This window comes from Cotesia glomerata, linkage group LG5 (genome assembly GCF_020080835.1).
Source record: "Cotesia glomerata isolate CgM1 linkage group LG5, MPM_Cglom_v2.3, whole genome shotgun sequence".
Taxonomy (NCBI): domain Eukaryota; kingdom Metazoa; phylum Arthropoda; class Insecta; order Hymenoptera; family Braconidae; genus Cotesia; species Cotesia glomerata.
Genome location: NC_058162.1, coordinates 26,856,371 through 26,875,770, shown reverse-complemented (window position 1 = coordinate 26,875,770; position 19,400 = coordinate 26,856,371). Strand labels below are relative to the sequence as shown.

The following is a 19,400-nucleotide window of genomic DNA, read 5'->3' as shown; positions in this document are numbered from 1 at the left end:
GACCATTTTTTAATGTTAAATAAATATTTCTTAGTATTCAAAATGATTTGTTTGTATTCAATAAATCTGATATTCATTTATTAAGTATTAATAAATCTTTTTAAATACTAAGAAATATTTGTTAAGGCCTAACAAATGGCTTCTAATAAATGATTTGTTAAATATTAACAAATCTTTTAACTATAAACAAATCTATTAGTGTGAAGTTATGTGAAATTAAATTCTATGTCAAAAGTATAGAAAGACTATCTCTTTGAGCTTGGAGAGCTCAAAATAAGACATAAGTTGTTTTTTTCAGCTCGAAGAGCAATTATTAGTGCAATTTTAAGCGCCTAGGTATGTAAGTGGCGGGAAGTTGCAGGGATGGCCTTCAGGGTCAACCGTTTGTCTAATTTTTTTTTTTCTTGGAATGCTAATTTATTATGTCTTCTCTAATTATCGATCCATAAATTAGTCATTAAACAACATTGATTCTTAAATGATTAATTTATGCAAACGCGTCAAATGGTTCGATTCATCCCCGCTTGGGGGTAATTGAACTAATTATATTTAAACTTCAAACCCGAACTTTTAATATAAATAATAAATATGTTTACTTACCTATATAGCTCTAATCTTTAACCTGTAATTTTGTTGATTCATTTGTTGATTCATTATATCAAGTATCTAATAAAAAATTCAACCAACGCGGGATTTTACACATATACACTGTAGATACTTCAATAAAGCGCTCCGTGCACACCTTTAACCTTAAATTCAACCAATAGCTAGATTACATGCTCATCTGGCATGTTTTGATGGTGGCGATTTAAAAATTTCAGGCACTTTTAGTGCTTGGCTTCATTATGGCATTTATCATTTAAAAATTTAAATTATCTGCGTCATCGGGATCTGCGTTAAAGATTTTCTGTGTAATCGGTTATCTGAGTAATAAGTAATCTGTGTAATAGAAAATCTGTTTAATCACAATCTGCGTAATCGGGATATGTGTCAAAGGGATCTGGGTAATAGCGCCATCTGTGTAATCGGAATCTGGGTAAAAGAGGCCATCCCAGAACAGTTTGGATAGGTTGGAACATTTGGAACCAGTAAGGCGCGGAACTATTTTTGCGCATGCGCAAGATTGGTTCCGCCCATTTAAGTCATAAAAATATTCCTAAAGAGATTTTTATAATAAAAGAAGCTTCGAAACATTTGGAACTAGTGCTGCGCATGCGTGGAACTAATTTGGCGCATGCGCAAGGCTTGTTCCGCGCATTTGGATAAAAAACTAATGTTTATTTGAAATCTTCACAACAAGGAATAAATTCTGCTGTAAATAAAATAAATAATTATTGTAGAAAGTAATCGTGACATCAAGAGGTTAACAATGTCATGTAACATTAAGTAATAGCAATAAATTAATCATAATTATTAATAAAGCTAATTAATTAATTACATAAAAAACTGATGAACATAATATGTACAACTTTGTAATTTTTAGGTCAATTACAAAATTGAATAAATAACAGATAACTTATCAGAGTCAATACTCAATTTCAATGCATTAAAATTAAAATAATTGATAATTACCAGATAAGTAATTAATTTTAATTAAACAAAAATCATACAGTTTCGCATTTAATTTCGTGGAACGATGTTCAAACTTATTTTTGTCTTATGTTTTCTCGGAAACTGTTTTGGAGAAGATGAACATCTTATAGTTGAGACTTCTCTCGGAAAAATTAGAGGTCATTACAAGAAAACGTTCCTTGGGAAATTCTACCGAAGTTTTGAAGGAGTTCCGTACGCGGAACCGCCGCTAGGGGCGCTGAGGTTCCGGGATCCGGAACCAATTCGTCCATGGCCTGGAACTTTGTTCGCGGGAAGAATCGAAGGCAATTGCATGGCGTATTTGCACGAAAAGGTGGCTGTTAATGGCGACCGAGTCGACGGAACTGAAGACTGTCTATTCTTGAACATCTACACGCCGGAGAACAAGACAATGCTTCCTGTCTTGTTCTACATGCATGGAGGATCTTTCCAGTTTGGAACCGGGAATCGGGCTGAGTCTCGCTACATCATGAATCGCGATGTCGTTTTTGTTAGTGTTAATTATCGACTTGGGCCTTTTGGTAAGTTTTTATGGCATTCGTTCCCGTAAGTTATGAAGTTATGAACCCAATAATCTCCAACTAAGACCTGATTTATGATAATTAGGATTTTTGAGCACTGAAGACGAAGTAGTTCCTGGGAACATGGGTCTGAAGGATCAAAGTTTGGCCATAAAATGGGTGAAAAATCACATAGAAGCTTTCGGTAGCGACCCCAATCGTATAACTCTTGTCGGATTGAGCGCAGGTGGCGCTAGTGTACAATACCATTATTTATCACCAATGAGCCGTGGACTTTTTCATGGTAAAAAACTCTTTTTATATATAGATTTTTTTTTACCGAAAAAAAGAAATTACGTTTTTTTATTAAAATTTAAAAACTTAAAATTATAAAGTTATTCTTTGATAAGATTATTTAAAAAAATCCCGCTTTTTTTATTTAAGAACGCCATTTTACGTCAGTATTAACGCCATCTGTTAAAATTTTAGAAAAATATTAAATTATAGATGCATTTCTATGAAACCTTAAGCCACATTTCTACAAACTTTAATATTTTAAAGCTTAAGGCCACCTTAATGTAGGATTTAATTAATTTTTAACCTTACGGCTTGTTTCTATAAAACCTTAAGCCGCATTTCTATAGAATATGATCTTTTAAAGGCTCTAAGCTATTTTGCAGCGAAATTTTCGTCCTTTAAATCTCGAAGTTTCATGTAAATATCAACAGAACAAGCTTAAGGTAGAGCTTGAGCTTAAGCTCGAAACGTAATGACTTCTTTCTATGAAACCTTAAGCCGTATTTCTACAAACTTTAATATTTTAAAAGCTTAAGGCCATCTTAATGTAGAATTTCATTCATTTAATTTAAATTTCAACCTCAAGGCTTGTTTCTATAAAATCTCAAGCCGTATTTTTATGAACTATAATCGTTCAAAGGCTTCAGACGATTTTGCAGCGAAATTTTTATCCTTTAAATCTCGAAGTTTTATGTAAATATCAACAAACCTTAAGCCTAATTTCTATAAAACGTTATGACTTCTTTCTATGAAACCTTAAGTCGTATTTCCAAAGACTTTGATTTTTTAAAGGCATTCGATTTTGCGCTGGTGTATAATACTAATATTGTGTCCAAAATTTTAAGTTTAAAATTAATAAATTAAACTTAATCAAGCATTTAAAAAGCTGGAATATCAATCAGCGGCACAGCGCTGGATTGTTGGGCTCAAACCGAAAACTCTCTCGAAAAATCCAAAAAATTAGCCTCAATCTTGGGCTGTCCTACAACGAACACTTCATCAATGGTCGAGTGCTTAAGAACGCGGCCTGGCAAAGGGATTTCTTAAGCAGTCGGGGAATTCCAGCCCTGGCTCTACAACCGAATCACACCATTCGGGCCAGTCATCGAGCGGAAATCCCCGAACGCGTTTATTGGCCGTTCACCAGCAGAAATAATAATTAACGGAGATGCTGCTGATCTTCCTTGGATGACAACTTTGGTCAGCGAAGAAGGACTTTACCCTGCAGCAGAGTTTGCTGGAGATGAAGAACTGATGAAGGAGCTCGACAGTAACTGGGACAGGATCATTCCTCATCTTCTAGAATTCAATTTCACTGTTCCAGCATCTGAGCACCAAGAAATGGCTCAGAAGATCCGGGATTATTATCTGGGCAGCAGGAAAGTCCACAAAAAGAGTATTATGTCGGTGATTCATATGGTTGGTGATCGGTTGCATGCAGTAGACGCCGAAAAAGCTGCAAGGATAATGGCTGAGGCTAACAAAAGCCTAGTTTGGTTTTCTCTCTTCTCCTTCCGCAAGCCTGACAGTTTGTCTGATTTATTTATTCCTTCCAAACCTAACTTGGGTGTCAGTCATGCTGATGATCTCCGTTTGGTGCTGAATGATGTTAGGCAGTCGGAGATTACTGATGGAAAATCTCTTGCCATGCAGCAGGTCTTGCTGGACATTTGGATCTCTTTTGCTACTAACGGGTAAATAAATTTTTTTGTTTACAAATTTTGGAGATTAAATTTTTTTTTTCAAATTTTGAAGCCAAATTTTTATTTAAAATTTTTAAAGACTAATTTTATTTAAAAATTTTAAAAATTAATTTTTGTTTCACATTTTGAAGCCAAATTTTTATTTAAAAATTTTAAAGAATTATTTTTATTTTAAAATTTTGACGGTTAATTTTTATTTCAAATTTTGAAGCCAAATTTTTATTTAAAAATTTGGAAATTTTGAAGATTAATTTTTATTTCAAATTTTGAAGCCAAATTTTTATTTAAAAATCTTGAAATTTTGAAGATTAATTTTTATTTCAAATTTTGAAGCCAAATTTTTATTTAAAAATTTTGAAGACTAATTTTGTTTAAAAGTTTTGAAGATTAATTTTTGTTTCAAATTTTGAAGCCAAATTTTTATTTAAAAATTTTAAAGATTAATTTTATTTTGAAATTTTGACGGTTAATTTTTGTTTCAAATTTTGAAACCAAATTTTTGTTTAAAAATTTTGAAAACTAATTTTATTCTCAAGTTGTGGAAACAAATTTTATTTTTAAATTTTAAATTAAATTACTAGATTTTTCAATCAAATTGTTATGCTGCCTGGTAAATATTTGATTCCATAAAATAACATAAATTTTTTTAGTGTTTATTAATGTACTAACCTTCAATTTGATCCGGAAGTATGACGACAATGGCAAATGAATTTGATTTTCAGAAGTGTGATCACCTGATCTTCCTGGTATGCTTTTATTCCCAAGTTTGAATAGTCAATAGTTCTATTAACGATTGCGCCTGAGTCCCATAGAGCCTCAGCAACAACAGGTGATGATTTAGTAAAGTAAACTAACTCCAAAGACTATGTTATATAATGTATAATATATAATATAATCTAGTTATCGAATGAATGCCCACGGGTTCTCTTTTATATAAAAATTCATGAATAATGAATAGTGTGGTCTAATAACGGATTTTTTACTTTGTCAATAGAATCCCCAAGGCGAACACTCGATGGACAACAGTCGATCCAACCTCTAAGTCGCTTAATTACCTCCATATTTACGGGCCGACCGACATTCAAATGGAGACGCAGTCGAACTTTGGTCAGAAATTATTTTGGGAGACTATTAATTTTAATGAAAATTTAATAATTTAATTAAGTAATTTTATATTTCATAATTACTTAAGGTAAAAGAATCAATTATTAACACTATAAGAGACATGGTCAGGATTTCATTTTTTTAAACATATTTTAAATTAAGATTGTCCAATTTTTTGTTTTACACTATATTAATTAATCTTTTGAGAACCCAAATCAATTATTATTAATAATAGTTTCTCAAATTTAATAATTAATTTCAATCGACAAAATCATCCGGATACACCAATTATTGACACTCTTAATGCGCATGCGTCATAAATCATTTAATCTAAATATAATAAGTAAATTCTGAAAAGAGAGGTTACAGCGCCGTCTAAACTAACCTATTAATGTCAGATGCAGCCTAAATTTTGTGTTCCAATTATTGACACCAATTAATTTGTCATTAATAACCATTCAGTTGATTGTAAATATCTGATATCGTTAATTTTTAATACCTAATTTATTTCTTAAAAAATAATTTTTAATTTTATTAGTTTATAAAATAATTAAAAATCAGCTGATGATTTTAGTGCTCACCTAACCAAAATAGTTAACATATTTTACGCTGAATTATTTCAGAATACTAGACTAAGCTTCAGTATTTTAATTAATTAATATATATTTTTCAATTAATTTTTTTTAATTCTTAAATTAGTGGATAAAAATATTATTATTAATATTGTAGATAATTTAATAAAAAAGGGTGTCATTAATTGATGCATTTACCTTAAAAAATTAATTAATCCATAAAATGATTTTCTTCACCGCGAAATCAATAAATAAATTTTTTAACTTAAAATTTCACAATAAAAAATTAATACAAGATAATTTAATATTGAAAATAAAATTAATGATGTGTTTATGATCTCGATGATTCGAAGATTGCAAATTAGTAATCGTCATCAATCATAAAAAAAATATATATTAATTATTACAGAGTTTATTGTCTGGATAAAAATAATAATGATAAAATAGCAATTGTGCAGTTAAATATTTGTATAGATTTATGGATATATTTATATATTTATATATTTATATTTGTGTAGAAAAGAGTATGTAGTATGTAGTATGTAGTATGGATGACCCTGAAGCAATTTACGATCTTAGATCCTCCTTCAGGTGTTTATGACGTCATTTCGAATCTTTCTCTCTCGCCTCGACCTATGATCCCGCGGTACGCGGCTATGACCGTATTTTCATGTTCAATGAAACGGCCGGGGTTATACCCAACCAGCCGATACTTAATGTAATATCATACTAAACACTAAATACTAAATACAACTTTGTCTTTTTGTACTTATACCTCTTCAACATTATATTATATATACTTATTATCATTATTGTTAAATGCCATGAGTGAAAAAATTATTTTTATTCCCAACTAATATTAGTCACGCGTGGATGTAAACAGCGGTGGCAGACGTTTATAATTCTTCATTGTATTTCATTATATTTATGATAAATAAAAATGTTTTAACTGATTGACCGCAAATTGTTATTTTAGTACCTGATGTAACTCATCATCGGTAGTCATCGATTTGTAATGTAAATAATCGCTGTTTACTAATCGTTAGTACTATTATATTTACAATGTTAATAAACGTAGTAACTCACTGAGATCATGTCTTCATCTAAATTAATTATTCTATTTTAATTGTCGCAATTACATCAATTCTTCACTTAATCAAATATTTTAAGGTTACAATTTTTTATCTAAAATGTTTAATTAATTTTTTAGGTTACAGATGATTCATTGGATTTATGAGACCAGCTTTGACATTTGGAGATCTTTTTTTTTATAGTTTGGAGGTTAGCTTTTTTAGATCCGCCGGACCTGCCATTTATCCAGAATTGAAAAAAAAAATGTTATCTTACCTTCAAAATTAATTATTTTAATTAATTTTTCTGAATTACTTACCTGGATTTTAATTGAGGGGCATAGCGCCTTTGCGCATGCGCGGTAAGTAGTGGGGGTCAGATGCGGTAGTGGGGGAAGCAAAAATTTCAGTCGTAGCACGGACGTAGTCGAGTAAACATAAAAAAAAGTGTTTATTAATCGTTAGTACTATTATATTTACAATGTTAATAAACGTAGTAACTCACTGAGATCATTTCTTCATCTAAATCAATTACTCTATTTTAATTGTCGCAATTACATCAATTCTTCACTTAATCAAATATTTTAAGGTTACAATTTTTTATCTAAATTAATTAATTTTTTAGGTTGCAGATGATTAATTGGATTTATGAGACCAGCTTTGACATTTGGAGATCTTTTTTTTTATAGTTTGGAGGTTAGCTTTTTTAGATCCGTCGGACCTGCCATTTATCCAGAATTGAAAAAAAAAATGTTATCTTACCTTCAAAATTAATTATTTTAATTAATTTTTCTGAATTACTTACCTGGATTTTAATTGAGGGGCATAGCGCCTTTGCGCATGCGCGGTAAGTAGTGGGGGTCAGATGCGGTAGTGGGGGAAGCAAAAATTTCAGTCGTAGCACGGACGTAGTCGAGTAAACATAAAAAAAAGTGTTTATTAATCGTTAGTACTATTATATTTACAATGTTAATAAACGTAGTAACTCACTGAGATCATTTCTTCATCTAAATCAATTACTCTATTTTAATTGTCGCAATTACATCAATTCTTCACTTAATCAAATATTTTAAGGTTACAATTTTTTATCTAAATTAATTAATTTCTTAGGTTACAGATGATTCATTGGATTTATGAGACCAGCTTTGACATTTGGAGATCTTTTTTTTTATAGTTTGGAGGTTAGCTTTTTTAGATCCGTCGGACCTGCCATTTATCCAGAATTGAAAAAAAAAATGTTATCTTACCTTCAAAATTAATTATTTTAATTAATTTTTCTGAATTACTTACCTGGATTTTAATTGAGGGGCATAGCGCCTTTGCGCATGCGCGGTAAGGAGTGGGGGGTCAGATGCGGTAGTGGGGGAAGAAAAAATTTCAGTCGTAGCCCGGACGTAGTCGAGTAAACATAAAAAAAAGCGTTTATAGTGGAACAAGAGAAGAAATGTAAATAAAAAAGGTTAGAAAAGGTAAAAAGACACTCTGAAGATAAATCTGACCATTTAAAAGCAGTCAATCTTGTCGGATGAAATTAATGGTTGCATGTGTACAGGATGTGCTGTCCATGTGTAAATGTCGAGCTGAGCACACGTGTCGGTGAATTTACGGCGACATAACAGGTGTCTCATGACGCTTAGAGTTGTGATGCAGGATGACAATAGATGATGTATCATGCTACCATCTTGGAGACTTTTATTGTTTCCATGTAAGGCGTTATTTAAATTTATTATGAATATAAATATAAATAAATAATAATAAAATGTAAATTGTGCCCCGCATCCTTGCAAGGCCGCAGACTTATTGCGGCAATACAATCTTCCGATCCAACAATAATCCACTGGAGAGTTGCAGCATAATCGCTTATTGCTAATGCTTAAATGCCGATTGCAGCATTAATACACCACTTAATTATTACAACGGTTTTAAATATAAAATACCGGCTGGAGATTAAGGGTGACCATTTGTCACATTTTGTCACGGTCTGTCCGCTCAACAAAGTTGTTAAGGTACTTTGTTTAAATTATCATTGATAAATAACCAGATAAATAACAACACTGCCTTTTTGTCTTCTCTGATAAAAAATAGATAATCTTCGTCTGTTGTCAGACAACTAACAATTTAAATTTTTTAAAAAACATACCGGGAATTGGATATACATATACATATCCACATATATCTATATTTAAATCGATTAATTTTCACCGCGGGGCATTAACTATTCTGAGGTTATTAAAAAATCATGCACCAAGGTTGCATGCGCGGACTTGTGATTTAAATTCACTTTTTCACTAAGATATTAATTGAGTAATTTATAAAATTACTTTTTTGCTGGACTAACTTTCTGTTCCCGGAATTTTTGACACCTTTTTTGAGGTTGTCTTATCTTCAGATGGCTTACAATTTAATCATTTTTCTTCATCGCTATAAATAGAAGTTTTGTCAGATATTTTTTTTTTACCTACAAGATAAAATTGCACTATTTTATCGATATTCAAACCTTGAAAATACATAAAATTACTTTTTAACTTGAACTAAATTACTTTTGACTTAAAAACGCCATTTTTACGTTAGTATCGCCATCTGTGGGAATTCTACAAAAATATTAAATTTGACTCACAATTTTAGATGCATTTCTGTAAAATCTGGAGCTTTATTTCTACAAATTACAATTTTTTAATAGCTTAAGCTTAATTTTATTCAAATTGCTACCTCAAGGTTTGTTTCTATTAAACATTAATCCACATTTCTATAAAATATAATCTATTAAAGGATTTCAGCCATTTAGACGGAAAATTTTCATTCTTTAAATCATGAAGTTTCATGTAAATATCAATAAAACCTTAAGCTTGATTTCTATAAAACATTATGGCTTCTTTCTATGAAACCTAAAGCCGTATTTCCATAGAATTCGATCTTTTGCAGACATTAGATCTTGATGTTAAATTTCATTAAGTTTTAATTTGAAGGTTATTGCGACAGTCAAGGGAGCTTCAAATGTAGCTTCTATAAAACCTTAAGCCTGATTTTCATGAAGCCTTAAGCCGCATTTCTATCCAATACAATCTTAAATTTGGCTCATAGTTTTAGATGCATTTCTATGAAATCTTGAGCCAAATTTCTACAAAATTAAATTTTTTAAAAGCTTAAGCTTAAGTTTATTTAAATTTCAACCTTAATGCCTGTTTCTATGAAACCTTAAGCCGCATTTCTATGAAATATAATCTTTTAAAGGTTTTCCCGCCAAATTTTCATCTTTATTATCTTGAAGTTTCATGTAAATATCAATAAAACCTTAAGCTTGATTTCTATAAAACATTACAGCTTCTTTTTATGAAACCTTAAGCCTTTTCTCCATAGACTTCAATCTTTTGAATGCACTAGATCTTGCTGTTAAATTTCATTAAGTTTTAATTCAAAATTTTTTGCGAATTTCAAAAGAGATTTAAATCCAGTTTATAGAATAACCTTAAGCCGGATTTTTATGAAGCCTTGAGCCCCATTTCTATCAAATACAATCTTTTAAAGGCTTTAGGCCATCTTGCCGTAAAATTTTCTTTTTTTTTTTATCTTTATGTTTCATGTAAATGCCAGAAATAACCAGAAGCTTAAGCCTAATTTCTATGAAACCTTGAGGCTGGTTTCAATGATGCTTATATTTAAAAAAAACGACGTATTGGATGGTTCTACAGCTTTTATATGAAAACCAAAGACAATAATGGACAAAACGGCTATCTAAAGGCCTGTTCAACCAACCAGCAGCGTTAAAAAGGAAAATGGCGCCCTCGGACCATGCTATCGGTAGTGGAGGCTAAATAACAGAGTAGAATTAAATGAGTGTTCTAGTCTAGATGAAGATGCCTATAGTGACAGTTCCGGGTTGTGTATATTTCGGACGGGGCGCGTACGTTCTCGCTAATGAGACTCGTTTTATGCTAATCGCTCGCGTGTTAGCGCTACTGGTCCCGCTCGCTGGCTCATGAATGTTATCGTCGCTCTTCATCAACTCCACCGAGAGCTGGACCGAGGATAGTCAGTAGTCAGCAAGAGTACTCAGTATCAAGTCAGAAGAGTGAGCAGTTGGTAGTTGGGAGTAGGTGCGATTGAGCCGTTCCGACCCTTACCGATACAGCACGAACGTCCTTTTAAAATGGATAAATTTTATTCTCAAAGGCTCTCGGCTCTTTGCTTTTCTCTATACCCAGTATCAGGAGACACAAGTCTCTTTCTTTCCTCTGTCTCGCTCTACCTTCGCCGGATACCTGGACACACTTGACTCAAACTCTCGAGAGAGCTCAACCTCAAGCTCAAGAGCATTCCACAGTCCCGATAAGTACTCGCTAAAAATTCACCATATCGCCGGGACTTGTCAACTCCTAACTGTTTTCTGCTATATATATTTATCTCCTAAACATTTTTACCTACTACATTATTCATTTGCTTGTTAGAAATCCTTTTCAACTAATTTTTTGATTTAGTTTCATTATTATAAGCTTATAATTTATAACATAGAGTACATAGGGACATTAATCATCGCTTATACATATTATTAACATATCAAAGTATCACATTTGCGCAAGTTCAAAATTAAACTCCTGATTTAATAGATATAAAATAAGTTTTTCTTTAAATTCGTCAAGTGTCCCTAGTAGAAATGAAATCGAGTTTTTGGCCAGTAACTAGCCAGTTCAACTAGACTTTAACCAAAAACTGGCCAGTATAATTAGAATAAGGTAATATATAAGGTTAATGTGTGAGTTTTTACAACTAAGGTTAACTATTAGTACGGAGGTAAGCGACCTCTCTATCGGCGAGATTCCCGCAAAAAATTATAACCTTCAAAATATTAATTTATATATTTATTTATTGGCTTCGATCCTGGAGTAAACTCCTTGGGACCATATTTCTTTAATACTAATTTTGAACAATATTATTAGCTATTCTAATTTAATTTTATAATTTTATAATTTATAACACAGTACATAGGGACATTAATCATCGCTCATACACATTATTAACATATCAACGTATTACATCTGCGCAAGTCCAAAATTAAACTTTTGATTTAATAGATATAAAGTAAATTTCTTTAAATTCGTCAAGTGTCCCTAGTAAAAATGAAATTGAGTTTTTGGCCAGTAACTAGCCAGTTCAACTAGACTTTAACCAGAAACTGGCCAGTATAATATCGAGTTTCTGTCAAGTAACTGGTCAGTTTCACAACAGATCCAATAAAACATGGCGGCTTTGAAAAAACTGTCAATTTTGAATTGAAAGTTTTGAGGTTATCAATATTCTCAGTCGATCAGAAATATCAAAAGATTTGTTTTAAAAAATCAACAATTAAATCTAACGTAAATCAACGATTGATAAAAAATCAATAAATAAATAAATATTAATTTGTATAGCAATGTTTACGACTTAGTTGTAGGTGGGGCGATTTCTAGTTCTTACTCGATATCGCTGGCCAGTTACTGGTTTAAATCGAGATTATTTCTACTGGGGAGCCCAAAAAAAGCTCCCCAGTGATTTTTAATTGATAGCGTTAACAAAAACAAAAGCAAAATAAATAACAGAGCCGGGGGATTCCGTAAAGGAGAAAAAGGGCAAAAACGATCTCGGGTATGTATTTATGGTAATGAAATTCAAATGAAATCCCCCTGACGTTAAATCACAATTAATTATTCGTGGGTAAATTTCAGAGATGGTACCTCGCGTGATTCAGCGGTTCGATTTTCAATAAAGTGCACCGAAATGTTAAATCAACCATTGAGAATCCTTATATGGAAATTTAAGTACTTACAATAACAAAGTAGGTGACTAGGTTTGTTAGACAGGACACACCACCGACAATTAGTAATGATAGACTCCTTACCCAGGAGGTAAATTTGTATAATTATCGATCACATACCGATATCGTGCGGAGTACCTTTTCCTTTTTATCCTTTTTCAGCTTGGCGTTTCTTTTTGGTTTTAATGCCCGGAGATAAAGAGTAAAGTGTGTGCAGACGGTTCGTTTCCACGAAAGGCCCCGAGGGTCAGTCTCGTCCCCATCACACATCACACGTTCCATGTTTAACGCACAGCACACATCAGCCATCAGCAACCTCAAGGTATTAAAAAATATAAACACAAATAAAAGTAAAATAAAAATTGTTGTTACCTGGTGAAGAAGAGCTGCGTGCAAGAAGAAGACGCTCGGCAACAGTAATCGAGAGTGATCGAGAAAGGCGGAGAGATATTCAATTTGCCGGTTCATTTTTTGGCGGAAAATACCTGACACGTCATTTTTATTTTAGACTCCGGTAATCTTGAGCATCACGATCTCCGAGAGCATGATGATGATGATGATGATGATGATGATCCATATCCCAGCGTCGACGTTCGCTTCAGGCGTGAATTTATTCAAAGATCTATGCAAGGTTGCACCTCGCCTCACGCAATCAGATCCCGATGACATTTGATAGACGTTTGATGGTTTATCCACACTTTTTTACAAGGCTAACTGTAGTTTATCGGATTAATCTTCCTCACTTCTGGATTTGTTTTTGTAGACGAGCTACTCGAGGCCGGTTTTGACAATAAGTGTGTTTAGTCAGCTATTGATTGCCTTGATAGTGGGCTAGCTTTGTAAACAATGATTCAATTTGATCATTGTGGGCTCTTGTCAACCTTGAACTCTGTCCGCGGAATACTTTTAATAAGAATCACTTTTCTGGTTAAGTCATTTTTAATCTTGATAAAATTTGAGTTGATATTCTGGCTTAATGGTTAGAAATATCGAACAATTTTGATAGAAAATTTTAGTTCAATATTTAACCCAGAAATTACAATTTTGATCCTTTGTAAAAATTTGATTCTCCAGCAGCAGAATATTCCTTTCTATTGTATCTTACCCAGCATATCGTCGGGTTATCATTCATCGGGTCTAACAGTACCCATACCCAGTATCCAGAAGAAGCTCAACCTCAAGCGCAACCAAGGTAAAGGAGCACCCGCGCTAACCTATCATCCAATCTTATAACCAGTGAGTACCTGCTGATATTTTACTGTCAACCTATGCCGGTTTATTTAAAACCAAACCGTTGACCTTCATCAGATTGTGGTACAAGCTACCCGACCTTTGCCGATACTCCGACGAATTAATCTCAAATCGTGTTGTAGGATTCAAGCATTAGAGTTTTGTGGAAAATAATTATCTGCTAATGTGGGAGAAGACCCTGGCCTACATGCTTCCTCAAATATTTAACCAGTGTATTTACGTAATTAGTCGAGAGTTTTAGCAAATACAAAACTTGAGGATAAATTAATATTGGCTTTGATTTCGTTACTTAAGGACTCTAAGTTTTATTAATTCTCTCTTTACGAATTTACTATAGTTAAAATATCGAATGCTAAATCAAATGATTATAACCTCACTTTACTGACATTTTTTTATTTTTTAATAACTATTCAAATGAATAATCATTTACATTATAAATGTAATAATAAATGTTTATTTTAAAGCTGTATCTAGAATTATAATTACTTATAATTATTGTTTTAATTTATTTTCAGACTATATATTATAAATAGACTGGACATAAATATAAATAACACAAAATACGCGGGAAAACTCGGAATTTACTATAGTATAAAAATGGCGACGGGACTGACAACAACACACGTACTATAGTATTATTGATTAGAGTATAGATCTCAACCCGAGTCGAAAAAATGAACTTGGATGAGCTTTAATCAATTATTTTAATACAGCAGTATTATTAAATTATATTACTATAGTATTACTGAGAGTATAGACCTCAAACTAAATTCAGTAATGTTTTGATAACTATACTGGGCTTTTAATAATCACAATACATATTTTTACCATGAGAAAACTCCCTCTATACTTTGTATACTGATAGGAACAATACTTGAATTTACTATAGTCAAAATACCAAATGCTTAATCAAATAATTATAACCTCACTTTACTGACATTTTTTTATTTTTTAATAACTATTCAAATAAATAATCATTTAAATTATAAGTGTAATAATAAATGTTTATTTTAAAGCTGTATCTAGAATTATAATTACTTATAATTATTGTTTTAATTTATTTTCAGACTATATATTATAAATAGACTGGACATAAATATAAATAACACAAGATACGCGGGAAAACTCGGAATTTACTATAGTATAAAAATGGCGACGGGACTGACAACAACACACGTACTATAGTATTATTGATTAGAGTATAGATCTCAACCCGAGTCGAAAAAATAAACTTAGATGAGCTTAAATCAATTATTTTAATACAGCAGTATTATTAAATTATATTACTATAGTATTACTGAGAGTATAGACCTCAAACTAAATTCAGTAATGCTCTGATAACTATACTGGGCTTTTAATAATCACAATACATATTTTTACCATGAGAAAACTCCCTCTATACTTTGTATACTGATAGGAACAATACTTTAATTTACTATAGTCAAAATACCAAATGCTTAATCAAATTATTATAACCTCACTTTACTGACATTTTTTTATTTTTTAATAACTATTCAAATAAATAATCATTTAAATTATAAGTGTAATAATAAATGTTTATTTTAAAGCTGTATATAGAATTATAATTACTTATAATAATTGTTTTAATTTATTTTCAGACTATAAATTATAAATAGACTGGACATAAATATAAATAACACAAGATACGCGGGAAAACTCGGAATTTACTATAGTATAAAAATGGCGACGGGACTGACAACAACACACGTACTATAGCATTATTGATTAGAGTATAGATCTCAACCTAAGTCGAAAAAATGAATTTAGATGAGCTTAAATCAATTGTTTTAGTACAGCAGTATTATTAAATTATATTACTATAATATTACTGAGAGTATAGACCTCAAACTAAATTCAGTAATGCTCTGATAACTATACTAGGCTTTTGATAATCACAATACACATTTTTACCATGAGAAAACTCCCTCTTGTATCCTGGAACAATACTTTTTGTTTTGAAGTGTTTTTATGATTAATTGTCAGCCTAACCTCGAAGCTCCTGAGGTAGTCATTAAATAGATAATACCCTTGGCAAATATTTACCTTCTTCGGGATGATCATGCGATCAATCGCATATCAGCCGAAAGAGTGTTGGAAACCCTCTATCCATTTCCTGGATCTCACGCTACCGAATTACCTATTACCTGGGATTACACGTGAGGTAGTTACCCCTCATCATCGTATCATGCGCCAGGAAGTGGCCACCTGCAGTTGAACGAAAACGATATTCACCTTCGCTTCACTCTTCATGGATCAATGTATATTTAGAAGCAGCAGCAGCAGCAGCCATCAAAACAGTCCCCGCGAAACCACAAGCGGTTAACGGCAACGGGTTTGCAGAATCCGGTTCCCGTTTAGTTTATCCATATTGATGATTATTTTTCTAGCTCTAATAATAATTATCAATCTGTCTCCGGTGGAACCAGTCTTGATACAGATCTTTCCCATGCTCGATGCTAAAATAAGCTCGGCTTAGGCTAAATCTGTACTAGATTATCGTTAATCGAGATGTCGATCTGGAATTACCAACCGGGTAATTAAAATTGCCATCACTGCGCCGCTGGATGACACTCCAGATCACTTCGTCATATCTCCAACGATTTAAATGTGATTCAATTAAACTTTGGAGGTTTTTTCCTGGATTTGCACACAGCTTAGCCAAAGCGTGAGAGCTGAATCGTAGTATCATCACTCTCATCTCGGCAGCCAGTAAATTGGCTCGGGTTCGAGCAAACCCATGCATGACCAACATCAACAACAATCCACGCGACGATTAGTTTCCTGATGACGAAACTATCGAGAATAAGATAAAAAATACTGGTGAGTTTTTATTGTAAAATCGTTTAAATACCTGGATCACACATGTGCGTTGCTCGACTGTAGAAGAGGTTGTTATGCCTGACCCGTTAGACATATCTCAGCCGGAGTTTAGTTTTTAAGTGAGAGGGAACAGGATTGACCGTGAAAGGAAGCACACATAGTACAACTCTTAACTTGCAGGCCGTTATGTCAAATCGAGGCCGCTATATCTATCCCACCACTATTTCTTTATCAATCGTCCTTACTACGCTTTATTGATTAACCAGAGATCTATTTCCATAAAACATACTATTCCGATAAAGAGCCACAAGAGAGACACTTAACACTCGTTTGTTCTCTGTAAGAGAATCCCGTACTGCTATCTTTAGTTTTAGATTCGCACTGGAGCGCGAGACCACCTACCTGGAAAATCAACCACCAGGGTTTAATTCAAAACTTATTTATTGCCACCAGTGCTTTGAGGAATACTAATTTCTGATTAAAGCTACAAGAATGAGCCAAGCTTCAGTTGCTTCGATTGATGTTATCAAATTTAGACGTTGGAACAATTGAATACTAATGTTTGCATTGAGATATCTTCACCAAATCTTCAAGTTTTGGCAATTTAAAATGGTTCCAAGCTTAGCTTCTTCAACAGGTTCATTATTTTTCCAATTTTGCAAGATTTTCTTCAATTGGAACATCTAAGGTACCAAATATCAATTTTTGGTTCAATTTTATGAAATATTTTGCACAAGCTTGCTTTTTTGGTTAGGATGACTGTAGAATAGGCTTTAGTACGAATTTCTGCACACAGATGGCGCCATTAGGGAATTCCAAATGTGTTTAGGAGAATTTGGAATTTCCTTATTGTTAAAATAGAGTCAAAGTTTAGTTAAAGATCGACAAAAGTTGAGCATCATCGTTGGAGATTGATCAAGCGACATTACAAGATAAACGATACGGTGTACCGTTGATCCACCAGTTACTCTTGCCTTATCCGGCGATTACATAATAAATCGGAATTCCTGATTCCTGATCGGGCCCCTCCTTGTGAAGTAACGTTACTAAATTAACATTACCAAAATGTTATGTCACATCGGGATTCCTGGTTTTGAGGATGTAACTATGATGATGAAGTAACAGTTGTTTTATTTTTTTTTTCGAGGTTCAGTCCATCACAAAAAATTACGACGCTTGAGTAGTTTTAAGAAGTAATAGTCAGAGGGAAGGTCGTCTAACCTGCCTGGTCATTCTACTGATCATTAGATTTGAACGGGCATTGATCTTTTATTAGAATTGATTTTGGATTGCAGTTGGGAATTAAAAGAGTTTTTGATGTGGGAGTAAACATTTGAAAATGGCGTTCTTGGTGTTAAAAGGGGAGTTTTGAAATTTGATGATCCAAAATGTGCAAAATTTGCAGGAATTGAAAATTTTGGTAAGAATTAAAGATTTTTTTGTTCTTTTAGTAAAAATAACTTTTTAAAATATGAAAAAAGATCTTAAAATGACATTTTCGATGTTAAAAGTTGAATTTTTAGCATTTCATGATTGGAAGTGTGCAAAATCTGCAGGAATTTAAGTTTTGGGTAAAAAATGATGATTTTGATGATAATATTTTGGTTTTTTTAAAGATCGCAATATTATGGGGCATTAAAAAAATAGAAAATGGCGTTCTTAATGTTAAAAGATGAAGTTTTTGGAATTTAATGATTCAAACTATTTGAAATTTGTAAAAATTGAAGATTTCGGTAAGAACTATAGATTTTTACACTTCGAAATAGTATTATAATGCTGCATAGGCTTTAGAAGCTAGAATCATTATTTTTAAGGGCTACAAATGTTTAAAATTCACTTAAAAAGTTAAATTTAACCTCAAAACACCTATTTTTGGCCAAAATTATGCTGCATAAGCTTTCAAAGCTACAATTATTGTTTTTAAGGACTAAAAATGTTGATAATTCACTTAAAAAGTCAAATTTGCCCTTAAAACACACATTTTTGGCTAAAAATCAAGTGTTACATGAAAAGTAACACTTTAAATTAGTGTTACAATCTTTTAAAGGGTTTAAATGTTAAAATTCTTCTTTCTAAGATTTCTAGACTCTAAAAATTCACTTTTAATGTAAAAGATTATCTTAAAACACCCATTTTTGGCCAAAAATCAAGTGTTGCAGAAACTGTAACACTTCTAGTCCCTAAAAACACATCTTTATCTTCTAAACTACCTCTAAATCTCTCCTGATGCCAAAGAATATTGAAAATACGCTTAACCCTTCCTAGAACCCAATGCGTTAAAGCCGAAAACTTTTAAGTCTCTTTTGAAATGGAAATGAAAGAAGCAACTTGAAGGTTATCCATCACAACCCGTGCGATAGATCCAAAAAAATTAATAAGAATAAGATAAATGTTAAGTGTGCCAATAGAAAATGTTGGAAGACATTGTGTGACACAATGACAGTGCATATCTCAGGAACCTCATCCTCATCATAATGATAATCTCTAACATGGTTCTTACCGAGGACTAGGGACCTGCTGGGGTCTTTGCTCAGAATGACCAACACGATTAGTTTTGCCGGAATGATTTGTCGAGCGCATCAAGGACACCGTTATCATGAGCCATTACTATATGTTATGCTGGACAACGATTCTAGACCATCAATGATTTATTATCACACTAGTTAACCTGTACCTGGTGC

At 32.4% G+C, this 19,400-nt stretch overlaps 2 protein-coding genes across 3 annotated transcripts; both read left to right on the top strand.

The window, feature by feature from the left end:
- Window positions 1-1,485: 1,485 nt before the first annotated feature.
- Window positions 1,486-3,553, top strand: LOC123266167 (venom carboxylesterase-6-like). Its single transcript, XM_044730196.1, has 3 exons — window positions 1,486-2,114; window positions 2,200-2,432; window positions 3,266-3,553. The coding sequence occupies exons 1-3, from the start codon at window positions 1,637-1,639 to the stop codon at window positions 3,551-3,553; spliced, it is 999 nt and encodes a 332-aa protein (XP_044586131.1). The 5' UTR covers window positions 1,486-1,636.
- On the top strand, window positions 3,450-5,262 carry LOC123265679 (venom carboxylesterase-6-like). 2 transcript variants are annotated; one of them, XM_044729529.1, is made up of 2 exons: window positions 3,450-4,084; window positions 5,088-5,262. In XM_044729529.1, exons 1-2 carry the CDS (start codon window positions 3,579-3,581, stop codon window positions 5,251-5,253), a joined length of 672 nt encoding a protein of 223 aa, XP_044585464.1. In that variant the 5' UTR covers window positions 3,450-3,578; the 3' UTR covers window positions 5,254-5,262. The 2 variants fall into 2 exon arrangements, 1 of the variants encoding a protein (XP_044585464.1); XR_006509635.1 differs by lacking the exon at window positions 3,450-4,084 and adding an exon at window positions 4,713-4,922 and having other exon boundaries at window positions 5,088-5,174.
- The last annotated feature ends 14,138 nt before the right edge of the window (window positions 5,263-19,400 follow it).